The sequence below is a fragment of the Schistocerca serialis genome, chromosome 2, assembly GCF_023864345.2.
Source record: "Schistocerca serialis cubense isolate TAMUIC-IGC-003099 chromosome 2, iqSchSeri2.2, whole genome shotgun sequence".
NCBI classification, from domain to species: domain Eukaryota; kingdom Metazoa; phylum Arthropoda; class Insecta; order Orthoptera; family Acrididae; genus Schistocerca; species Schistocerca serialis.
This window is the reverse complement of record NC_064639.1, coordinates 841526935-841550078: the sequence shown is the minus strand read 5'-3', so window position 1 is coordinate 841550078 and position 23144 is coordinate 841526935. Positions and strand designations below refer to the sequence as shown.

At 47.3% G+C, this 23144-nt stretch overlaps 1 protein-coding gene across 1 annotated transcript in view; it reads right to left on the bottom strand.

Annotated features, from left to right (window-relative positions):
* Positions 1–23144, bottom strand: part of LOC126456454 (uncharacterized) — a 59238-nt gene that overhangs the window by 18519 nt on the left and 17575 nt on the right. The window contains exon 3 of the mRNA XM_050092204.1: positions 18413–18623. Coding sequence (XP_049948161.1) covers positions 18413–18623 — 211 coding nt within the window. The remainder of the gene's footprint in view (positions 1–18412; positions 18624–23144) is intronic.

The window sequence follows — 23144 nt, the reverse complement described above, 5'->3', positions numbered from 1 at the left end:
GCCGTTCACCTCAGGGACTTGGGTCGGGAAGCAGCGATCGTGTGATCATACCGACATCTCCCAGAAAGCCTGCCTGCAGCCGTTAACCGTGTACGCTTCCGTAAAAGGCATCCCTCATATGCCGGGAGCGCCGCTGGCCTCATCAGCAAACAGCGCATAAATACTGGGTAATCAGCCACCTGCGCTGCCGCCGCTCCGCTGTGACGAGGCAGGTACACGTTCGTAGCTAAGACCTTCATCATCGCGATCGTCGTTATGCTTCCTAGCTAGAAATCACTAAAGCGGTCGGTTCTCACGGTATGCCGACCACGACCCTACTAAGAAATCAAGGTAAAAAGTGTCCAGCATCTAAGAGAACGCCACAAGCTGTGAGCAGCCCCTCCCAGTGTTTATGCGACCCACTCTTGTCCTGCGAAAGTCAGAAAATACTGTGTAGGTACTGGTAATTTCAAGATTACGGGTTCCCATATAAGGGAAACATCTAGTTTCAAGTCACAGTCCAGCACACAGTTTCATCTGTCGGGAAATTTCATTACGCCATAAACTTGGCTCCAGAGTGAAAGACGCGTTCTTTTATATTCACCTGTTTATGTGTAGTGTACGTCGCAAAGTGAGCTTCAGTTTCCGTCCCGTCATCATTTTCGTGCACTTTTATTACACCTGCGTTTAGTTTTCTTCTATCTGTCTTGCGTTGAGAAGACAGTTTTCTATTTCACGTCCAAGTGCAGAGGTTACTGCCCAGTCTAGTTACTTCATACATTGCGAAATATCCAAATTTCTAAACAACGAGCACAGTGATACTGTTACAGAAGCCTACCATACTGTTCTAGATATAAACCTAAGGTTATGTTGTTCCGCGGCAGCTTTTAGTTTGCTTATTTTACGTAAAAATTTGTTGATCTTTCACATAACCACAAGCTGTAGGACGTGTTACTCATCTGAACTGAAGCTAGTAAAAACAGAACGTAACAGATTGTGTGTGACTAGTTAAGGCCATGTAGTGGACTGTAATTACGAACAGAACTTGGATCTCTGTCATTCGCGGGCAACGCGCTACCAATCAAGCAATATTCGCACGTCTCACAGACAGCTTCAGAGTTTCTACTCGTCACAGGCTCCTCCACTTTCCATCCAGAAATGGTAGCGTACTATCCTACTTCTGCACCTGTACTTTGCGAGTCACTCAAGTGGGTGGCTTGAAGTTTAAAGTTTGCTCCGCGGGTTGCGCTAATTTTCCGCTATCTTTCCTCGCGTACCTGCCAGTTAACACTTCTGAAGATTTCTGTTACAATTACTTGTCAGTAAAGCAAGCCTGCGATCGTTCGAACCGCCCTTATCTGTAAACGCTCAATGTCGCCTGCTGGTCCGACCTGGCATTGGTCCCGTACACTTGAGCGGTATTCAAGCACGATCCATATGATTTTTTGTACGTAAACTCTTTTGTAGGTAAACTGCAATTTTCCAATATTCTGGTAAGGAACCGTGATGTGCCATTTACATTACCTACGTTTCGGTCTACCAATACTACGATTCGGTAGTAAATGGTAGGATCATCGGTAGCATTGCTAGCATTGGTAGGGAAAGAAATAAATGAATGTGTACGAGAGGAAATCTGAGCCGACGACTTCCTCTTGTGCTTTTGTTTGTTCGGTCGTTCATAACTTAACATCATTTAGTGTTAGTCCATTGCGTATTTTATCTCATTACGGAATACAAATTGCATTTTATAAGTAATAAAAATTAGTTGAACGCGTAACTTCTGCGCTTTTATGTAACCTTTGACGCAAGCACAGTTTATATGCAAAACATTATATATATATACACTCCTGGAAATTGAAATAAGAACACCGTGAATTCATTGTCCCAGGAAGGGGAAACTTTATTGACACATTCCTGGGGTCAGATACATCACATGATCACACTGACAGAACCACAGGCACATAGACACAGGCAACAGAGCATGCACAATGTCAGCACTAGTACAGTGTATATCCACCTTTCGCAGCAATGCAGGCTGCTATTCTCCCATGGAGACGATCGTAGAGATGCTGGATGTAGTCCTGTGGAACGGCTTGCCATGCCATTTCCACCTGGCGCCTCAGTTGGACATGCGTTCGTGCTGGACGTGCAGACCGCGTGAGACGACGCTTCATCCAGTCCCAAACATGCTCAATGGGGGACAGATCTGGAGATCTTGCTGGCCAGGGTAGTTGACTTACACCTTCTAGAGCACGTTGGGTGGCACGGGATACATGCGGACGTGCATTGTCCTGTTGGAACAGCAAGTTCCCTTGCCGGTCTAGGAATGGTAGAACGATGGGTTCGATAACGGTTTGGATGTACCGTGCACTATTCAGTGTCCCATCGACGATCACCAGTGGTGTACGGCCAGTGTAGGAGATCGCTCCCCACACCATGATGCCGGGTGTTGGCCCTGTGTGCCTCGGTCGTATGCAGTCCTGATTGTGGCGCTCACCTGCACGGCGCCAAACACGCATACGACCATCATTGGCACCAAGACAGAAGCGACTCCCATCGCTGAAGACGACACGTCTCCATTCGTCCCTCCATTCACGCCTGTCGCGACACCAGTGGAGGCGGGGTGCACGATGTTGGGGCGTGAGCGGAAGACGGCCTAACGGTGTGCGGGAACGTAGCCCAGCTTCATGGAGACGATTGCGAATGGTCCTCGCCGATACCCCAGGAGCAACAGTGTCCCTAATTTGCTGGGAAGTGGCGGTGCGGTCCCGTACGGCACTGCGTAGAATCCTACGGTCTTTGCGTGCATCCGTGCGTCGCTGTGGTCCGGTCTCAGGTCGACGGGCACGTGCACCTTCCGCCGACCACTGGCGACAACATCGATGTACTGTGGAGACCTCACGCCCCACGTGTTGAGCAATTCGGCGGTACGTCCACCCGACCTCCCGCATGCCCACTATACGCCCTCGCTCAAAGTCCGTCAACTGCACATACGGTTCACGTCTACGCTGTCGCGGCATGCTACCAGTGTTAAAGACTGCGATGGAGCTCCGTATGCCACGGCAAACTGGCTGACACTGACGGCGGCGGTGCACAAATGCTGCGCAGCTAGCGCCATTCGACGGCCAACACCGCAGTTCCTGGTGTGTCCGCTGTGCCGTGCGTGTGATCATTGCTTGTACAGCCCTCTCGCAGTGTCCGGAGCAAGTATGGTGGGTCTGACACACTGGTGTCAATGTGTTCTTTTTTCCATTTCCAGGAGTATATATATATATATATATATATATATATATATATATATATATATATATATATATATATATATATATATTGCAGTTTTTTGTACTCAATAGGGGGTGCTTCATCATGACCAAAGGCAAAAAGAAAGACAAGAAAGCTCCTTATGAGTAACAGTACGTGTCTTATATACATTCGACGAAGTAATGAAGTGATGTTTGATATATTTTTGTTCTGTGTTTCTATATTTCGCCTGCTTTAAGCAAATTACGTTTTTTGGCGCTACATGACAAATCTCTATTGTTTTCTTTATTTTTACTACAGCATCTCTCCGTTACAAATCAACAATTTTCGAATAAAACTAAATTAAACACTGATATTTTCACTTTTGTTTTTAAGTAACAGAGACAGGAGGATAACTATGTAGAACAAAAATGTTCCGTATGTTACGTGGCATTTTACATAGCTTCACTCATTTGCTAGACGGTTCACGGTTTCCGATTTCTAGGGGAATCTCGTAAGGCAATGATTGCGTACACAAAGCATTCGTTATGAGGTAACGCCCGATAGGTATGCTACACATCTAAGATACAGATACTGCGAATACGACCTCAAATGACCGAAGCTACTAAGAAAACTACCATCATCTCCGTAGATCTAATGATCTATGGAGTCCGCCCCGATAGCTGAGTGGTCAGCGTGACGAACTGCCGTCCTACGGGCCCGGGTTCGATTCCCGGTTGGGTCGGGGCTTTTCTCCGCTCAGGGACTGGATGTTGTGTTGTCTTCATCATCATTTCATCCCCATCCGGCGCGCAGGTCGCCAAATGTGGTGTCGAATGTAATAGACGTGCACCAAGGCAGCTGGACCTGCCCCGTAAGGGGCCTTCCGCCCAACGACGCCAAACGCTCATTTCCATTTCCATAGTCTACGGTGGCCAACCGTAGTTTTAAAACTCTACCCACAACATAGTCTATCTGGTCTTTCCACTGCTACTCCCAAATATTTTTACTTCTCGCTTCCCGACCTCGGACACAATTTTTACTTTTCGAATACAACTATGGGAGCAAATGCTGTACTTAGAACAAAATATTTCTCAAAGTGTAACGGGGTCAGTAAAGTGCTTGTCGCACGCCACCAAGTTCGGACACATTCGTACTTCCTTTCGGAAGCATTACTGAGTACGCAACAGCTGTAAAAACTGTAGATGACTGCATCTGTAATAAAATGCAGGAACGTATGTCAAGTGTGACCTGAAAAATTTAGTGAAAATTTCCGAACGTCACCCACTGCGAATTCGAAAAATAACGACTGCGCTAGGACGTTTCTTTTGGATATGACGGACACACAGGGAAATTCTTGCCACGTAACATCCGATACCTCTTACTGTGGTAAATTTAAAGTTACAGATTAAGAAACGGTGTATTCCATCAATACAGTGATTAACACACTTCAAAATTCTTCCTTCGCATTTTTGCTAAGTCTGAGTTTTCCAGCTCTGCGTGTGATTCCTTGTGTACGACGTTAAATAAATCTTGTCTCGTTAGCAAATAACTCGTTTCCAGCTCAGAGTCAGGTAACAAGTTTCGCATTACTTCGAGTACTCCACTAGCAAGAAATTTATCGGCAATACGAACAGAGCTGGCAGCGGCAGACGTTGTCCAGGCAAGTCTGCCGCGTCGTTTCGTAAATCGTAGCTGTTCGGTTGTTCTCGAAATCGTTCGGCCCGTGTGTCGCTACCATCGGGTGTGATAGAGACGCGACCGCTGGTGGCCCGCGGCAGTCCCGTTCTGCTTACTGTCGCTGAGTCACGACGATCCACGGACAAGAAGCAGGAGCACGGGGGCCGGTGGGGAGGGTGCGTTAGTGGATTGGGGAGAGGGGAGAGTAGCAGAGGTGGGGGGGGGGGGGGAGGGAGCGGAGAGCCAGAGGCGCCGGCGCCGCGCTTGCGTAACGCCCTGTCGGCCGCGCAGCGCAGCAGCTGGCGCGCTCGGCGGGGCTAATCGCTGCCGCCTACGTATGTCCCCTTCAGCTTTCCGGTTGCGTCCTAACATGTCCAGGCTCAGCTTCTCTAAGGCTCCTCTCCGAACCGAAACCCAGTAATAGTTCCAGAATGAATTTTCACTCTGTAGTGGAGTGCGCACTGATAACATGTAGCAAATTAATTGTGCTCCGGGCCGGGTTTCGAAACCGGGACCTGCGCCTTTCGTGGCCAAATGCTCTGCAAAATGAGCTACGGAGGCACTCACCCACCCGCCCTAACAGCTGTACTTCCTCCTAGAATGCGAAGTCTGGAAAGCGATGAAGCACGTCTTCTTCCGACGCGGTGCACTGCGCTGATGCGCTGTTCTCTCCCTACTAAGCCGTCCCCCCCCCCTCCCCCCACGCGCGCGCGCGCACGCACACACACACACACACACACACACACACACACACACACACACACAGCTGTTCAGCGAGATGATACGACACTCACTCTCCGCGTTAAAGGGTTGGATACAATAGCGTCCACTGTGTAGCTGGCAGCAGAAGACAACCGAAACACAGGCTACTGCCAGACGCGGAACATCCGGCACGTAGTAGGAACCGCCGCAGCAACAGCGCCCAGAGCGATGGCGTCCAACAGGGAACAGATTGGTCGCCTCCCATCCACATGCAGTCACCCCGCAATACCAGCTGACCCATCGGTATCCAACCACAACGGAAACTCGTTACGGAGGAAAAGTGCGGTTTCGATAAAGAAGACGTCACAGAGTTCAACTTAGTGTGTTTTAAGGGCAATTTTTTTTTCTTTTCCCTGTCGGGGTTTGGTATACCGACTACAGTTCGCAGGTCACCCCACATTTATCCGTTGACGATGTCGCAAACGCGAGCATTCCTGTGTGTGTGTGTGTGTGTGTGTATGTGTGTGTGTGTGTGAGTGTGTGTGTGTGTGTATGTCATGTTTTCAGACATGCGTTACCTGGATACTGGATGATGGATAAACAAATGTACGAGCACTGTTCAGTCACATTAATGTGACCACCTGCTGAAAGCCTGTATAAACAAACAGTTTCGCAATGCGGACCAGTGCAAGACGTGCAGCAAGAGCATCAGCACGGTTATGGAAGGTACCGACAGAGATGTGGATCCATGCTGACTCCATTCCCGTGGCGCTACAGTCTGGAACCGCGCGACCGCTGCGGTCGCAGGTTCGAATCCTGCCTCGGGCATGGATGTGTGCGATGTCCTTAGGTTAGCTAGGTTTAAGCAGTTCTCAGTTCTGGGGGCTGATGACCTCAGAAGTTAAGTCCCATAATGCTCAGAGCAATTGCCGTGGCCAACTGCTGTAGGTTTCTCGTTAGATGTTCTATGGCGCGAGGAGTTCGATCGAGGTGGTCCCGCAGATTCTCCATTCGGTTTAAATCCGGGGCTGGTGCCAGGGGAGTCGGTAAAGTCATATTAGTGCTCTTCGAACCACGCACGTGCACTACGAGCTGTGTGTCACGCTACATTGTCCTGCTGGTAAATGCCATCGCGCTGACGGAAAACAACCTTTATGTAGGGATGGTGCACGTGGTCCCCAAGGATAGATGCAAACTTCTCTTGACCATTGTGCCTTAGAGAACGCCGAGATCACTCCAGGAAACATTCAGCACACTATTACGCTCCCTTCTTCGGCAGGGTGTTTGCGTATCATCTATGGTCCGTTGTGCACCACAATTGCCTCGGCGCCGGTTTTGGATAGCGACATTTTCCATGCACGGTATAGTTTAACCACGGCGACACGCCAACAGTTTACAAACTTAGACATTTTGGCCATATTTGACCCCAAAACTTCTGGTCATGCCCTTTCGGGTATGAGATACATTGGTATGTTTCCGCATTACGACAACGACTGCATTATTATGCCCCCCCCCCCCACCCTTACACGCTTTATGTAAGCTCCATAGCTAGCACTGTCACCTGTCGGCTGTGGGTGGTTATTGCACGTTGACGTCGAACATAGGCGGTGATCACATTAACGTGGCCGAGCAGTGTAATTTAGTACGTGCTTTGCAGTGTTAATTACAAAGAGAATCTCTTAGTTGTACCTGGTTGCAAGTAAGAGAGGAGGCCTTAATCTTGCTAGATGAAGTGCATCGAGTGGCCAGAAGTCATAGGAAGCCAACGGGACACGACTCGATCGTCGGTTGGTGAAGCCTAAGCGGTGTTTTTGTCTTGGTACAGTCCTGGTAGAAACGGGCACCACATTCAAATTGATGGCGACCTCTCACGCCTGTTCGACACTACAGAGAGGCAACTTCCCGGCTATTCGTCAAACACCTGTTGTCGTCCTTCGGAGCTTCTTACGCTGTTGGAAATGTTTCAGCGATACTGTAGATTCGCCCTAGACACGGTTGACCTCAGAAACCCAAAATCTTGCGTAATCTCCGAGATGCTGTAACGCATGCTTCTTGGACCAATTACCACAGCAGGTTAACTCGCGACGAGCTGCCATGTTCACTATAAATCTGTCTATAAGAAATTTTCGTGTCGAGGCTTGCGCTATACCCTGCATCTAGTGACAACATTCGAGTGTCATCGATATGATGGTCAACTGTGGTCCTGAAAAGGACCAAGATGATGTTTCTGGCGTGAAAGGATCAGCCGCCAGAGAAACCTGACGCCCAGGGTACGCCCGATTGCAAGTCTTATCTTGGTCGGAAATCATTGCAATCTTCGTGGGGCTTCATAACAGAAGATACGTCCTGTGATTGTGGACAAGAGCAAACCACAAGCCACATGCTCCAGTGCCTTTTGTGCCCTACATCCTGCAGGAAGATTGATCTCCTGTAAGCCACTCCAAGTGCCTTGGAGGTTGCAAAGTACTGGGCACATGTAATATAAATACAATTTGTGTATATATATGTACATATTTATTTATGTGTATGGATACTGTAAATTTATATGTTTCTGATTCGAGAATAATAAAAAATTTGAGTGTCACACGCGGCACACCTTCAAACGGGACGATCCATCCTCTGATTTTTGGTCTCTCAGTTTTAAGTGCATACATAAAAGCAATATTCTCTGAGCTCAGACGAACGCGACGATAGAAGGAAGATTTTAACGTACCGCCGACATCGAGCTAAATCAAAATGATGAGCTAGCTCAGTTGGGCGCAGATAGGGAACAAATGGGCTTTTGGCGTGAACCACTTTACTGCATCCATCGGAAGTGATACAGGCAAGCCTAAACCAAGATTGGTGGACCAGGATTCGAATCTGACTGTACCTCCATACTGGCGCGGTACGTTCGAGACAGACACGCCACGCTATGGACAATATGCCGCTGCGCTTGAACGCGTTGTCGCTGTACCCCTTGTGGATATATTAGGTTTGGGCGAGCAGTCATACAACTCTACCTCCAAAAACGGTTACAAACAGTCTCGACCGCAAAAACATTAATTTCGATGGTAAGCCGTTTGGGTCAGATTTTGACCATCCTCAGACCCTGATGCCATGATAGTAGGCGGTGGCAGTAAATGGAGCAGAGTTTATAATTCCACGAACGTCAGTTGACATTCGTGGAGTTGAACAACCGCCACCACCTACCATCGTGGTATCAGGGTAAAAAACTGACCGAAAGCAGTTACCATTGAAATAAATATTTTTACGGTTGACTCCGATTAGGTCAACTGACAGACCACATTTCCAACCGGCATGCCGAGTCACTGGGCTTACAGCCACATATTTTGTAGATCAGTCTCGTTAGCTGGGCGGTAAGGAAGTTCAGTACACAAAGCCTCTAACTTGACGTATAGCTGATCCTGCCGTTAGAAACTCGAACCACACTGAGATTTAATATCTTCTATTGAGGCGTCGCCATCACAATCTCTTTCAGAGTCATTCGAGTGAAGTGTCTCATCAAAACATTTATTCTGGCGAATACCACCATTTCAGCAGAATAAATTATTCCAGGGCCTATTAAACAACATGGTCCAGAAAGAAAGAAGTCGTCAATATTGTTTCATTATCGTTGTGTATCGAGTGCCCAATATAGATATGATGATCCAACACAGCTGTAAATGATGGGTGTACCGTGGATATTGGGCACATATCACACAAATAGTTCGCGTTGTCTGACCAACATACTACTGGTCACATCTGCGCGGAGTACTGCAGCAACCTGCGTTATCTAGCATGAGATAATCCTTGACAGAACCACGAAAAGCTTCCATGTTAAGTGGGAGTCGAAAGATAGCCAAGATATGTACCCACGAAATATCAATGGGAATGGTGGAGTGCGTAACACTGCACCATCTAAACCTAAAGGGCCATTTATGTGATAAGTACGTGTAGAGTGTACTGTTGTATTTCAGTTGTTAATGGCAATGATAAAGAGAAGAGATAGGACGAACTCTTGAGTCGGCACGTCGTCTTCACAGTACGACCAGAAAGTCCCGAAACTGACTTTATTCCTGTCTCACAAGCGACGTCAGCGCAGTGACTATGGTATTAGCTTGAACTATCAACTGTAAACAATAGGTGTGCAACCGATCAGCGAGTTGAGAGGAGGCACTGTCAAGCAGTGGACGCGCGGCCGTAGGTTGTCAACGTTGTATTCTTCAGAATGTTATGAAGAAGAGAAAACATGAGCAAAGTTTGTTCCGCACACCTTGACTCTCGAACGAAAACGACGCGTGGACGCCTGCCGCGACTTAATTGGATGCAAAACGAAGGTAATTATTTTCTGAGAAATTTGTTAATAATACGAAACTACCACAAAACGATAAAGTACAGAGTGGCTCTCTGATGGTTCGCCAAGACCGAAGAATGTGCGAATGTGTAGTGCATGTTGCACAACATCCGAACGAAGGACGTTTCTGAAAGTTTCTCATGATTGTATGAACGTCCTGTGCTTTGTACTCGAGTGGGGGACACTAGTAGAAAACCTGAAGCGTTAAAACCACTGTATTAAGTTTTCTCTATTTTTTTATTAACCAGCCTCGAAAATTTTTGAAGTACATCGAAAAAGTTCAGAGAAGGGCAGCTCGATTTGTATTATCGCGAAATAGGAGAAAGAGAGCCAAGGATATTATACACGAATTGGGGCGACAGTCATTAAAACAAAGGCGTTTTTTGCTGTGGCAGTATCTTCTTATGTTTCAATCAGCAACTTTCTCCGCAGAGTGTGAAAACATCTAGTTCGCGTCCACCTACAAAGGCAGAAATGACCATCACAATAAAATAAGAGAAATCAGAGTTTTAAGCGCAACGTTTTTGCCGCGTTGCTCGAGATTGGAACGGTAGAGAAGTAGCTTAAAGGCGATTCGACGAACCCCCTGCCAGGCACTTAATTGTGAATTTCAGAGTAATCATGTAGATGTAGACGGGGGTACTCTCGAAACTCATCATAGTTGCCCACTTTGTTGAACATTTCCATCCGCATGGCATCATGCTGGATAAATTTTGAGTGTAACCCAGGATTTTCGGTTAGAGTTAGATGATCAAGACCGAGTGAGGCCCAGTGGTAAGACATCGGATTTGTATCCGAAAGACCTGCGTTCTCAAGAACGGCTGTCCTAATTCTCGTATGGTCATTCAGACGTAGGTTCTCCGTGATTTCCCTAAATCGGGTAAGGCGCAAGCCGCGATAGTTCCTTTAAAAGAGTACGGTAGATTTCTTCCCCCACTCTAGCGAACAGAGAGACTGCGCTGCGTCTATAGTGATCTCGTTGTAGACGGAACTTTAAAAACTAGTCTCTCTTCGTGATGATCAGGAAAGTCACCTCGAGTCGAGCATGCTAGTGTGGGTTAGTAACATCTGTTGTTATTGTGGGGAGGGGGGTGCGGTTATGGGGGAAATTCCCAGTCCACTTCGAGGTAATAACATATGGGCAGTAGCTCGGATGGTATTGCAAATGTAGGCAAGCGCACGTGACCATTTAGGAGAAGTGATCAGTTTTTCCACAGTAAATTTGTGGCCATCTTGCTGCTTCTCATCATGAATAGAAAGGAAGAAAGTTAGAGGCATGAAAGAAGGATTCGACATTCCGTCAAGAACAAGATAATTAGAAACTGTAGCGAACAAATCTCCGAACTGAATAAGTGGTCAATTTCTACTCGTGACTGCGCCCATTGGGTGTCGAGTCCCAAAATAAAAGCGTGGAAAAGGAATTCAAAGAGGAGAGATGCTTACCATTCTTCGAGATCGAAGAGCTCGGACCCGCTACAAGCCTCGCTGAACGCCGTCGGAAAATTTCGCAACAGCCCGGGTTTGGATTGTCGGGTATTCCGATCGCAGCCACTCGACGCCTCGGTGCCATCTATTATTGTCGCACGGTGCGGCTGGCTCAGTACCGATTGGCACGAAGTCTGGAGCGATCGGCAGCGCGACAAGGTGATGGCACGGCGGTGCGCGCCAGAAATAAAAGGCAGCGACGCGAGCTGGGCGAGGCGATACGGCAGGGCAAATATAAACAGCGGCGGCGTGTCGGCGCCACCTGCCGCCAGACACGCACATCTGGACGCCGGCTGCGCGCCCGCTTATCGCCGATAACGCCGATCGACTCACAGCGCCACACGGCCACAGCGCAGGGAGCACCGCTCGGCCTTTAAAATGAGCGAGGAGTTACAATTTGACGTTTCATCAACTTCAGAATGACAATGAAACTGTGTGCCTTTCGTGGGCATGTGCCCTACCGACTAAGCTATCCAAGCACGAGTCACGAAATGTCGTCACAGCTTTGCTTCTGTCAGTACCTCATCTCCTACCTTCCAAACCTCACAAAAGCTCGTGCGAAACTTCCGGCACTAGCACTCGTGAGCGAAGTTTGGAAGGTAGGATGTGAGAACGTTTCATATCAGCAGACATACCGCTGCATAGTGAAAATTTCAGTCTAAATCACAAAAGAAGTTACAGTTCACTGAAACCTCAATGAGTTTGGACGGCGTGTGTGTGGTTCAAAATGGTTCAAACGGCTCTGAGCGCTATGCGACTTAACTTCTGAGGTCATCAGTCGCCTAGAACTTAGAACTAATTAAACCTAACTAACCTAAGGACTTCACACACATCCATGCCCGAGGCAGGATTCGAACCTGCGACCGTAGCGGTCGCTCGGCTCCAGACTGTGGCGCCAAGAACCGCACGGCCACTCCGGCCGGCTGCGTGTGTATGAAAATTTAATTGTGGAAGAATGATGCCAAAAAGTCCGTAAGTCCTCGCTAAATCGTTGTCAGCTGTTGTGACTTGGCAAGACAGCCAAGTCACAATGAGAGGAAGCCGAAAGGCACGCGTTAAGCTCACGCAGATTGGCGTGAGGTCTGGAACAGTTAAAGGAATTAATAGTAGCAAATAAAGTACGTAGTTGATGTAATACTTAACTTTAATCCACAATTGTAGAACATCTCTCTTGACGGTACATGCTATAACCACAATATAAAATAATTTCAAATGCTATGGCGCCTTGCTAGGTCGTAAGAATGACGTAGCTGAAGGCAAATGAGAGCGTATTTGTCAGTGTAGCTTAGCTAGCAAAGTCGGCTGTACAACTGGGGCGAGTGCTAGTAAGTCTCTCTAGACCTGCCGTGTGGCGACGCTCGGTCTGCAATCACTGACAGTGGCGACACGCGGGTCCGGCGTATACTAATGGACCGCGGCCGATTTAAAGGCTACCACCTAGCAAGTGTGGTGTCTGGCGGTGACACCACATCAGCCTAGCGACAAATAGACCGTACAGGAATCTATCATGCAGCCAGGTTCTAATGGCGTGTAACCAGGTGACATTTATAGTTTTCACTCAGGCCCACGGGAAATACGAGCCCCACAACAAACTTGTGACGTCACATTAGTCGCCTTGCCCGATATACAGTACATCCCTACGTCTGGGGCCACATGGAAAATTTGAATGTCAATGAACATGTACCCAAGAAAGTACTTAACTTTCTCACATGTTGTGGAAAGCGTGAGTCTATTTAAACGCGCAGCTATGAAGTATTACAGTGGTCACAAACAGTAAGTCGCTCCACGGTGGACACAGCCGCTGCAACTCAGAGACCTGTGTTGTCACGTGCTGTGGCGTACGCCGCAATCCCATATATCTCGTTGGTCCAATTTTCACTCGACGAACGTTATCTCCGTGGAGCTTCTGGCCGCTGCTTACAAGGGCATCATGGCCTGTAGGTGGCAGGACCAGGTGATCCACCGGGAGCGCCGCCTATTGTGAGCTGCCGTTCCCTACAGCCTCTGACTTGACGACTTCGGTATCTTCCACGGCGGAATCGATGTCGTTATCTGAGCGAGATACAAGATTTTGCTATGAAATTCCTGTAGTAAGGCATCGTTGGATGGCAGTATGAAACAATATAGGCTTAGAACACTGGTCTTCAGGTTGTTAATGTTGCTTTCCGAAACGGAAGTGCTATTTCTTATTCAGTAACTCACCATCTGCCTTCAGGAGTTCGAATGGACCCCTCTTCAGTCTTCTCCTCAATGACAAATTCTTCACACAAGTGTCTGAATTAATCTGATGTCTTGCTTCCATTATCAGGCACATTGGAATTGCCACTCTCTGACTATTGCACACGATTAGCAACTCTACCTGAGCAATATGGACGAGTGTAGGTAAGCGTGCAGGGAAAACGTGCAGGTAGCCATGAGCGCGCCGGTTCGTGTGCCGGCGAGGCATGCTCTGAGACGGCGGTATCTCTGGTGCCATTGAGAATTTGCGCAGGGCGCGTTATCTGGCGTGGCGTGACGCAAGCGGCGGCCGTGAGCAGATAGGCAGCCGACTCGCCGCCAGATGTGCGGCGGGCCACACACAAACAGCGCAGCACGCGCTTACTTCAGCTGCTGGCCGCTCTCTGCAGGGAAGCACTTTCCGGTGTTGAGGCTGGCGAGCAGTACCTCATATCGTCCCTTGCTGTTCGTAAACGGAGCGTTAACTTCGTTCAGATCTCTTTGTAAAGGAAATAAGGACTACTTGCGGCAATGCAGTTTGGTTTTCCCGAAGATAGGTTCAGCCGCCAAATCGGAAGCGGTCCCTTTCTCTGCCCCGTTCAAATGGTTCAAATGGCTCTGAGCACTATGGGACTTAACTTCTGAGGTCATCAGTCCCCTAGAACTTAGAACAACTTAAACCTAACTAACCTAAGGACATTACACACACCCATGCCTGAGGCAGGATTCGAACCTGCGACCGTAGCGGTCGCGCGGTTCCAAACTGTAGCGCCTAGAACCGCTCGGCTACCCTGGCCGGCTCTCTGTGGTGTGTGAGAGTTGTGTTGTAAGTACTGGGTGATTATAATTAAAGTGCAGCTACTCACAGAGTTCGAATGTGGGCTATAATTATCGGAAGGCAGCGAAATTCGTTGGATATTGTAATATGCTTGTCCAGAACCGATTTACTCTGGAAAAAAAATTAGGTCCAATTTTCACCACCAGGTGCAAAAGTGGCTCTGTGAATGGAAGGAAGACGTATACAAATATTTGCATATGTAATGGATTAGAAGGTATAACGTTGATTTTATTATTAACCCCTACTTACACAATTTGTTCAACATGAGCACCGGAGTCGTCGACGAGATGCTATATAGTGGTAGATTTGCACCTGGTGGCCAAAATTGGAACCAATATGTTTCCCGGAGTAAATCGGTTCTGCATTAACGCATTAGCATATCTATCAAGCTTCGCTGCTATACAATAATTATACCCCACACAGGGCCTCCATGGGTAGCAGCACTTTAATTACAACCACCCGGCGTATCTGATGAATGTGGGTGACTAATGGGTATGTATGTAGTGCAGAGTCTTGTTTGCGCCTTATGATGATGAGAGAAGGAAAAGGACGAATACCACGGCCGGCACACCAAGGGCAGAGCTTAAGCGGTCGGCACACGGGCCGTGCATACGAACGTTAACACGCCGAGTTTCTGAAGTCATAGAGTGGAAAAAGAGCATTTGGAAGTCGTTCCGGACGTGGAGAGTAATATCTAACATGTAAGATATTCTGAATGTGCGTTTGAACGTAGACCAATGGGATGGAAAAACGCCATCAACATGACGCCGTCTCTTTGCAGATCAAAGATGCGCGAAACCATATTGGCTTTCAGCTGAAGCCCAAACGTATTTATGCCGTTACTAAGCACCAGCAAGTCGAAGATCTCTCGAAAACCCTTCGTTAATTCAACAATTTGTTTTAATAAAATGATAGGAAACGTCATATTGGTGATTAAAGAATTATTGCTATTTCGTTATTACGAAAATATGCCGTTTCATGTCAACGGCACATTGAGATCCATCAAAAACGCATTGTTCTTGGTATATTTTGTTATAATTAAATGTCTGTTAATGACATACCTGGATTAATATTTTCAGTAGATGGTATTATGCAAAGTATGGTCGGTGTAGCGTAATCAGTAGAAACGCAAAATTGTAAGGTAAGAGGTAACTTGTTGCTGGTTTGCGTCTCACTGAGTCCAGATATTTATTTACTAACCTTCGTGTTTTCTAATACGTTCTGGTAGCTTCTTACTAGTTTAATAGAAGTATATTCCATAATATTCGATGCTACGCAAATATAAGCGCTCTCTGTCTCTGTCTCTGAAGAGTGAGACTGTTCGATTGGCTTTACCTACAAGACAGCTTGCGCCACTTGTAGTAAGATATTTTCAACCGTCTTGTTTTAACATGACTAGCATATGGGCAAGGGCGGAAATGTGCGTTTTAATAGAGACAAGGTAGGAAGTTTAAGCTCGTTCATTTTGTAAACATCGTGATTTTCTAGCTGACGACTGCCGCTGGAGCGCGCTGCGTTCGCACATTCGAGGTACATCCAGAAAGTAAGTTTCCCGATCTTATTTCCTTTAAGGCAGACGTATTTAGCAGGGAAAATGGCGCATGCGCAACATATCTATGACGTGACAGCAAATGCAGGCCGGAGTGGTCCAGCGTGGTGCCAATATCGCGGCAGCAGTGCATCGAAACGGCGTCTTTTAATCGTTCTCCCGCCGCCTGCGAGGTTCGGTCAGCGACAAGGTTTCTTAATGCGACCATCAAAATTCATCGTCAGCTCTGTGATATCTACAGGCAGAATATTATGAGCAAACAGATGGGGCGTCGCTGGTGTATGCTTTTTTCCCGGCAGTCGTCAAAGTGTCCATGATGAAGGGCGCAATGGGCGACCGTTCCTCATCGGTGATCACCTGGTTGAGCTGGTGCGGCAGCGCACTCTGGAGAACCGTCCCTTCATGATCACGGAGCTTGGCAGCCATTTCCCGCAGACATCCCGATCCTTGTTGCATGAAATTGTCACTAAGCACCTCCTGTTCAAGAAATTGCGTGCCAGGTGAGTGCCAAAAAACCTGACACCCGAGCACCAAACGAAACGCTTTGGAGCGGCACTAACATTTCCGCAGTGGTATCATGATGACGGCAACGAATTCCTCGGCAGGATCGTCACAGGCGATGAGACGTGGGTTTCTCATTTGACCCCGCAAACCGAGCAGTAGTCAATGCATTGGCGTCACAGTCGATCTCTGGTCAACACGAAATTCAGACAGACTGTGTCGATGCAGAAAGTGATGTGCATGGTGTTCTGGGACAGGAAGAGCATTCTGCTCATTGACTTCCTGCCCAGAAGGTGAAAGGGTGAACGCCGATTGTTACTGTGAATCAATGTGGAAACTGCGATGTACCATTCAGAACAAGAGGCGTGGAGTACTTACTGCAGTTGTTTTGCTGCTCCATGACAGTGCTTATCGGCATACGGCTCGGCGCACAGCGACTGTTTGATCATCCAGCATACTGTCCTGATCTTGCTCCCAGCGATTTTGTCTTTCCTTGCACATCAAGAAGCTCCTGTTCTCCCGCCAGCGCTTTTGACAACGACGAAGAGCTGAAGACGACTATCAAAAAATGGTTCAAATGGCTCTGAGCACTATGGGACTTAACATCTGAGGTCATCAGTCCCCTAGAACTAGTTAAACCTAACTAACCTAAGGACATCACACACATCCATGCCCGAGGCAGGATTCGAACCTGCGACCGTAGCAGCAGCGTGGTTCCAGACTGAAGCGCCTAGAACCGCTCGGTACGAACATTCCACAAATTGATATTTGTACAGCAGAATCTTCAAAATGCAGCGCACTGAAAAATTTGAGACTATCAATTTATGCCCTCTTAATATAAGTGACAACTACACCCTGAACGTCACTTAACAAAGTGGTTCGTGCTCCATGAATAACGATAAATTCTAACGTAAAATCCTTGCTAGTTCTAGACAAAGGGAAACGAAATAAACCAACACAACCACGTGCAGCTATATTGGCACACATCATATGTGATTCGTCAGATTTCTTGCTTATTCTGAATAGTCAGTGCGGTCTGATATTAGCCCACACACGCGCGATCTACCGACACACAGTGCGGTATGGCAACGGACTGCTACAGTAGGCCGCTCGTGTGTGCGGTCCTCTATGTCATTAGGCATGGAGCATTCGAATTGGTCAAGGATGCGGAGAAAATCGGCTCTACCAATGTATTCAATGACGAAATGAAGAACATTAAACTTGGACAAAAATGAGCACTCCTGACAAGTGAAATCTTTGTGCGGGGCCGATGTTCGTTCTCGACCAAAGGCATCAGACGTTCGCCGGCCACACTCTTGTCGGCTTAGCCATCTGTGCACGCTACACGGACAGATTCAAGGGTACAACCTGTCAGAAGTTGCTCCAGACATCTTTCGAACTGCACAATATGCGCTCCGACCACCTTGTTGACTACAGTCGTTGAAAGGCACGAGGGAGGAAGAGGGGGGGGGGGGGGAGTCACAGTGATGATATTATGTTAAGAGTGGCGTCTGCTAGGACAAGGAATGAAACATTTCATCTCACAAACATTCCTGAGGATGTAATTCGTCGAAATCAGTGATACTTACTTTCTTCCACGGACGCTAGTAGCACTGACAGAAGACGTCGAAAAACTTCAAAGTAGGTGTTTCTTGTGTTATCACGAAATAGGTGAGAATTTCACGATTATGGATGGCGACATGCGATGGTAAACGTTAAACCAAAGACCTTTTTTGATTGTTACGAAATTAATTTCAATCGGTTTCTCCTGTTCGCCTAAAGTGAAGTGGGGAATCGGTGGAAAAACTGCAGCAGGGATGCCCGGAAGGGGATTGGAGCGGCGATGCTCCCGAGTACGCGTCTATTGTGGGAGTAAGGACGGAGCCTTGAGAGACGCCAGGTGCGCCGCAGCCAGTGCAGTAGGTGGACGAGGACGAGCTGGCGGCAACGCGCTCGCGCGCACCCCCGCGCTGGCGCCAGTAAAGGCGGCGGCGCCGTGAGTCAGCTCCAGGCGGGCTCTGGTTACGTGGGCAGATTTAGCCGCGCGCTGCGGCGCCTGGCCGACAGCCAGCGCTGCCAGGTGTTCCGCGCCGCACCTGCACACACTGCCGCCGCTGCTACTGGCGCCAAGCCGCGCACAGCGGGACTGCGCCACGCCAGCCGCAGTCAACCCGAGTTGCGCACGGCACGCGCCGGACCGTAGCTCTTATTCGAGCTTTTCCTCCGTCCAGAAACCTTCGAGAATGGCACGTGCTGTACACGTAAAAGAACTCAGTGCAGGGAGTCTAGCAAATCTGTACAGTCCCTGCCTACTGTCGTCAGGAGTGTCTCCTGTGTTGTGAGTTTCACACACGCAGCTTAGTAAACATACGTGGAAGGAAGGATAGCATTTACTGCCACTTAACAGAAGAATGGAAAAACTGGTAGAAGGTGACCTTGGGGGAAGATCAGTTTGGATTCCGGAGAAATGTAGGAAGACGCGAGGCAATACTGACCCCACGACTTACCTTAGAAGACAGGTTATGGAAAGACAAACCTACCTTTACGCAGAGGTGACAAAAGTCATGGGATAACGACATACGCCGCGTGGGATTAGCCGAGCGGTCTCAGGCGCTGCAGTCACGGACTGTGCGGCTGCTCCCGGCGGAGGTTCGAGTCCTCCCTCGGGCATGGGTGTGTGTGTTTGTCCTTAGGATGATTTAGATTATGTAGTGTGTAAGCTTAGGGACTGATGACCTTAGGAGTTAAGTCCCATAAGATTTCACACACATTTGAACAATTTTTGATAACGACATGCACATATACAGATGGCGGTGGTAGCGAATACACAAAGTGTAAAAGAGCATCGGCGTTGCTATCATTTATACTCAGGTGATTCATATGAAAATGTTTCCGACGTGACTAGGGCCGCACGGTGGGAACTAGCAAACTTTGAACGCGGAATGGTAGTTGGAGCTAGACGCATGGGAAATTCCGTTTCGGAAATCCTTATAGAATTCGATATCCCGAGACACACAGTGTCAAGAGTGTGAGGAGTATATCACATTTCAGGCAAGGCAATAGCCGACGGAGTTCACTTAACGCCCGTGGGTAGCGGCGTTTGCGTAGAATTGTCAGTGCTAACAGACAAACAATACTGAATGAAATAACCGCAGAAATCAATGTGGGACGTACGACGAACGCATCCGTTACGACAGTGCGGTGAAATGTGGCGCTAACGGGGTATGGCAGCAGACGACCGACTCGAATGTCTTTGCTAATAGCGCGACATCGCTTACAGCGCCTATCCTGGGCTCGTGACCATATCGGGCCTGGTCACATGACTCCCGATTTCAAAGGTGATGGTAGGGTTCGAGTGTGGCGTAGACCCCACGAAGCTATGGCCCCAGACCGTCAACAAGGCATTGTGCAAGCTGCTGGTGGCCCCATAATGGTACGGGTTGTGTTTACATGCAATGCACTGGGTTCCCTGGATGTTCGGCTACTTGGAGAGCTTTTGCAGCCATTCATGGACTTCATGTTCCGAAACAACGATGGATATTTTAAAGATGGCAATGCGCCATGTCACCAGGCCACAACTGTTGGCGATTTGTTTGAAGAACATTCTCGACAATTCGAGTAAATGATTCGGCAATTTTAGTTCCTGCACAATATCCTGCACCGGCAATACTTTCGCAATTGTGGGGGCTTCCAACGACTTGTTGAGTTCACGCTTTTAGCAGGTATCCCACGACATCTGTCACCTCAGTGTTTTTATACCGTAAAAGAATTCAACACATGGAATGCCAGACATGTACGAGATTGTACAGTTTCTTGCTTCTTCTGAGGACTGCTCATTGTGAGACTGGTTGCACATGTGCGAATGAGTAAACAGACAAAGTAAAATCAGTGTATCTATTGGCGCGGAACTTCTCTGCATCATAAAATTCTGAGTCAAGATGAAGTGAAACTGGAATAAATTTCTACCGCACAGTACGGTAACGATACGCTGGTAAGCGCAAGGGAGTATTAACTGCGTTAACTATTTAGTGAATGACTATGAAAACTGCGTGATCACGTTTGTGCAACTACTGTATCGAACGTGCTGAATTCTTAGTCTATGCGAATCGTCGAGGAACAGTGCTTTACACTACAAAGGGGATGAATAGCAGTGTTAGTAGCAATGCAACAATCATTCACGACGATCCACTCTTCCGCAAATTATCTCTATGCCTCCATTACGGGACCGCAGCCAGCGTATTTGCATGAGGACGGGACAAGTATCACCTGTGAACAATTTCTGTGTTCACTTCGAGTTGAAGGTGATGTTTTGCAGCAAACTGCTGTCACGCCTCATGAAATTGCTTCGAAATAATATTCACGGGCGCCATATAGCGTCCCTCTCACACGAAACCAAAGTTAAATTAAAAGAAGGACCATATTGAAAGGGTACAGTACCGCCCGACATTGAAAATAGGTACAACATACTTCATTATTTTTGTCAGAACAACACATTTTTTCTAATAATAACTCAGTTTCAATTAATTCAGCGAAGCCGGATACCAGTGTGGGAAAGAATGACAATTTATTTATTTAATTGATCACATGTGCACTCCCTCAAAATAAATCCCTACATCGAGTTTGGTGAGATCTGTGAAATGAATGAATGTATGGTCGTCTGCTAACCACAGATAGTGAATGTGAATACATGATCATCTTTGAGACGATCCTATGGCCACCTTTGGTGGGACCAAAGAGATGAAATTTACCTGAGCTTTGAGCACCTGAAATGTGGCTGACCAATACTGTAGCAAGCTGCTCCCCCACTTCAGCAGAGGTGCGAGAGGACCTGAAGAACGGCCATGTTTCAGCACTCTGCCACTGGATCTTGTGCTGTTAAGACCTGTCTTAGGTGTGCTCCGTAAAGACAAAAGAGTGGAGACATGGTATGCATGTGGAATATTTAAGAGTAGTTTGCAATAATAATTTCTCTATTTCAGGAACTTTTGTGGGGAGAATTAAATGTCAGGCAGGTAATATTAATGGGATCGTAGTAATCTTCGGAAGTGACCAACGGTCACAATGAAACCACGTGTAGCAACAAGTTGAAATACTTCCGTGTGCTTAAGTTAAGCTGAATTACTAGCGTGTGTACTATAAGTTGAAATATTTAAGAAATGGCGTGTGCAGGACTTGAAATTAGAGACGAGTACTTCCATGTGGTGAGTACTGTGTGAGTCTCAATCTGTATATGAGACAAAGGATAAAGAGAAGTACTCGTCCATGGTATCAGTTGAGGACTCGCATGTGTGATGAATATGTTCTTAATATTACTTTGCGTGATATGTTTCCGTGTGACGCTTGATTCATACTCTGAGAGAGAAGCAAGGTGAGTCAGCCGTCTATCCAGCAACGCCACTTGGCTTTGCATTGCACAGGAAGACGTGCATATATCTCCAGAGTTCATAGTAGGAAAGTAGAATTACGAAGTGTGGCAGTGTCGTGTGAAACTGGGATAAATATTAATTGAAGTGGGAAATCTGAAAGTGATAATGTTGTGACTATGCCCTGTGTTGTATTTCATGTTGTAGTGTGGTGTACGTCATGTAATTTAAGTATGTGTGGTTTGCATGGGAGAGTAGCAAGGTAGTTTCAGAGGTAGTGGGTTATGCGTGTTCCTTTTGTACCGCTCGGTCTGGAGGAAAGTTTCGTGATGAAGGTTGTGAGAGTCGAAGTGTGAGATATAGAAAAAGATCCACCATCCTATCCAGAAAGTGCACTGTAGCGTTAAATAATTACGAGACCATGAGATAGAGAATCACCAATGTAAAGCCATACCCACTGGGCGGAATTTCTCATGTGTTATTGTTGTAGGTAATAGAATTTGTGTGTTTAGGTTAAAGAATTTATCGGAATAAATAAGATAGTGAAAAGAAAAAGATTGGTGGCATTTTCCTTCGAATTGTATGTTGTCATGATATCCAGAATTTATAATGTGTGCGCCACTCATATTCAGTTCGATGGCCACGTGTTGATAAAAGCCGTTAAATAAAAAAAATAAAAATAAAATGTGGTATTGCCAGTGCGTAGTGAACAGTCAGAGTTCTGTAAATTACTGATAGTCAGATGTGCGTTTCCGTTGCGTATTATTCATATAGCAGGATAATTTGTAACTTAATTGTGAGTACGAGGGTTCATGTTACTCGATAAATAAGAATGAATCCACTCGCTTGGCAGACCACTCATCTTGCAAGCCTGACTGCTTGATGCCACAGTATGAGCAAGGCATGTGGGTGCCTCTCAATATATTTACAATGCTTTGCGAGTAGTATTCTTAAAAGTGTTGTACATGGATCTCTTAAACAAAAGTGCACGATCGGTACGAAATACACTCCTGGAAATGGAAAACAGAACACATTGACACCGGTGTGTCAGACCCACCATACTTGCTCCGGACACTGCGAGAGGGCTGTACAAGCAATGATCACACGCACGGCACAGCGGACACACCAGGAACCGTGGTGTTGGCCGTCGAATGGCGCTAGCTACGCAGCATTTGTGCACCGCCGCCGTCAGTGTCAGCCAGTTTGCCGTGGCATACGGAGCTCCATCACAGTCTTTAACACTGGTAGCATGCC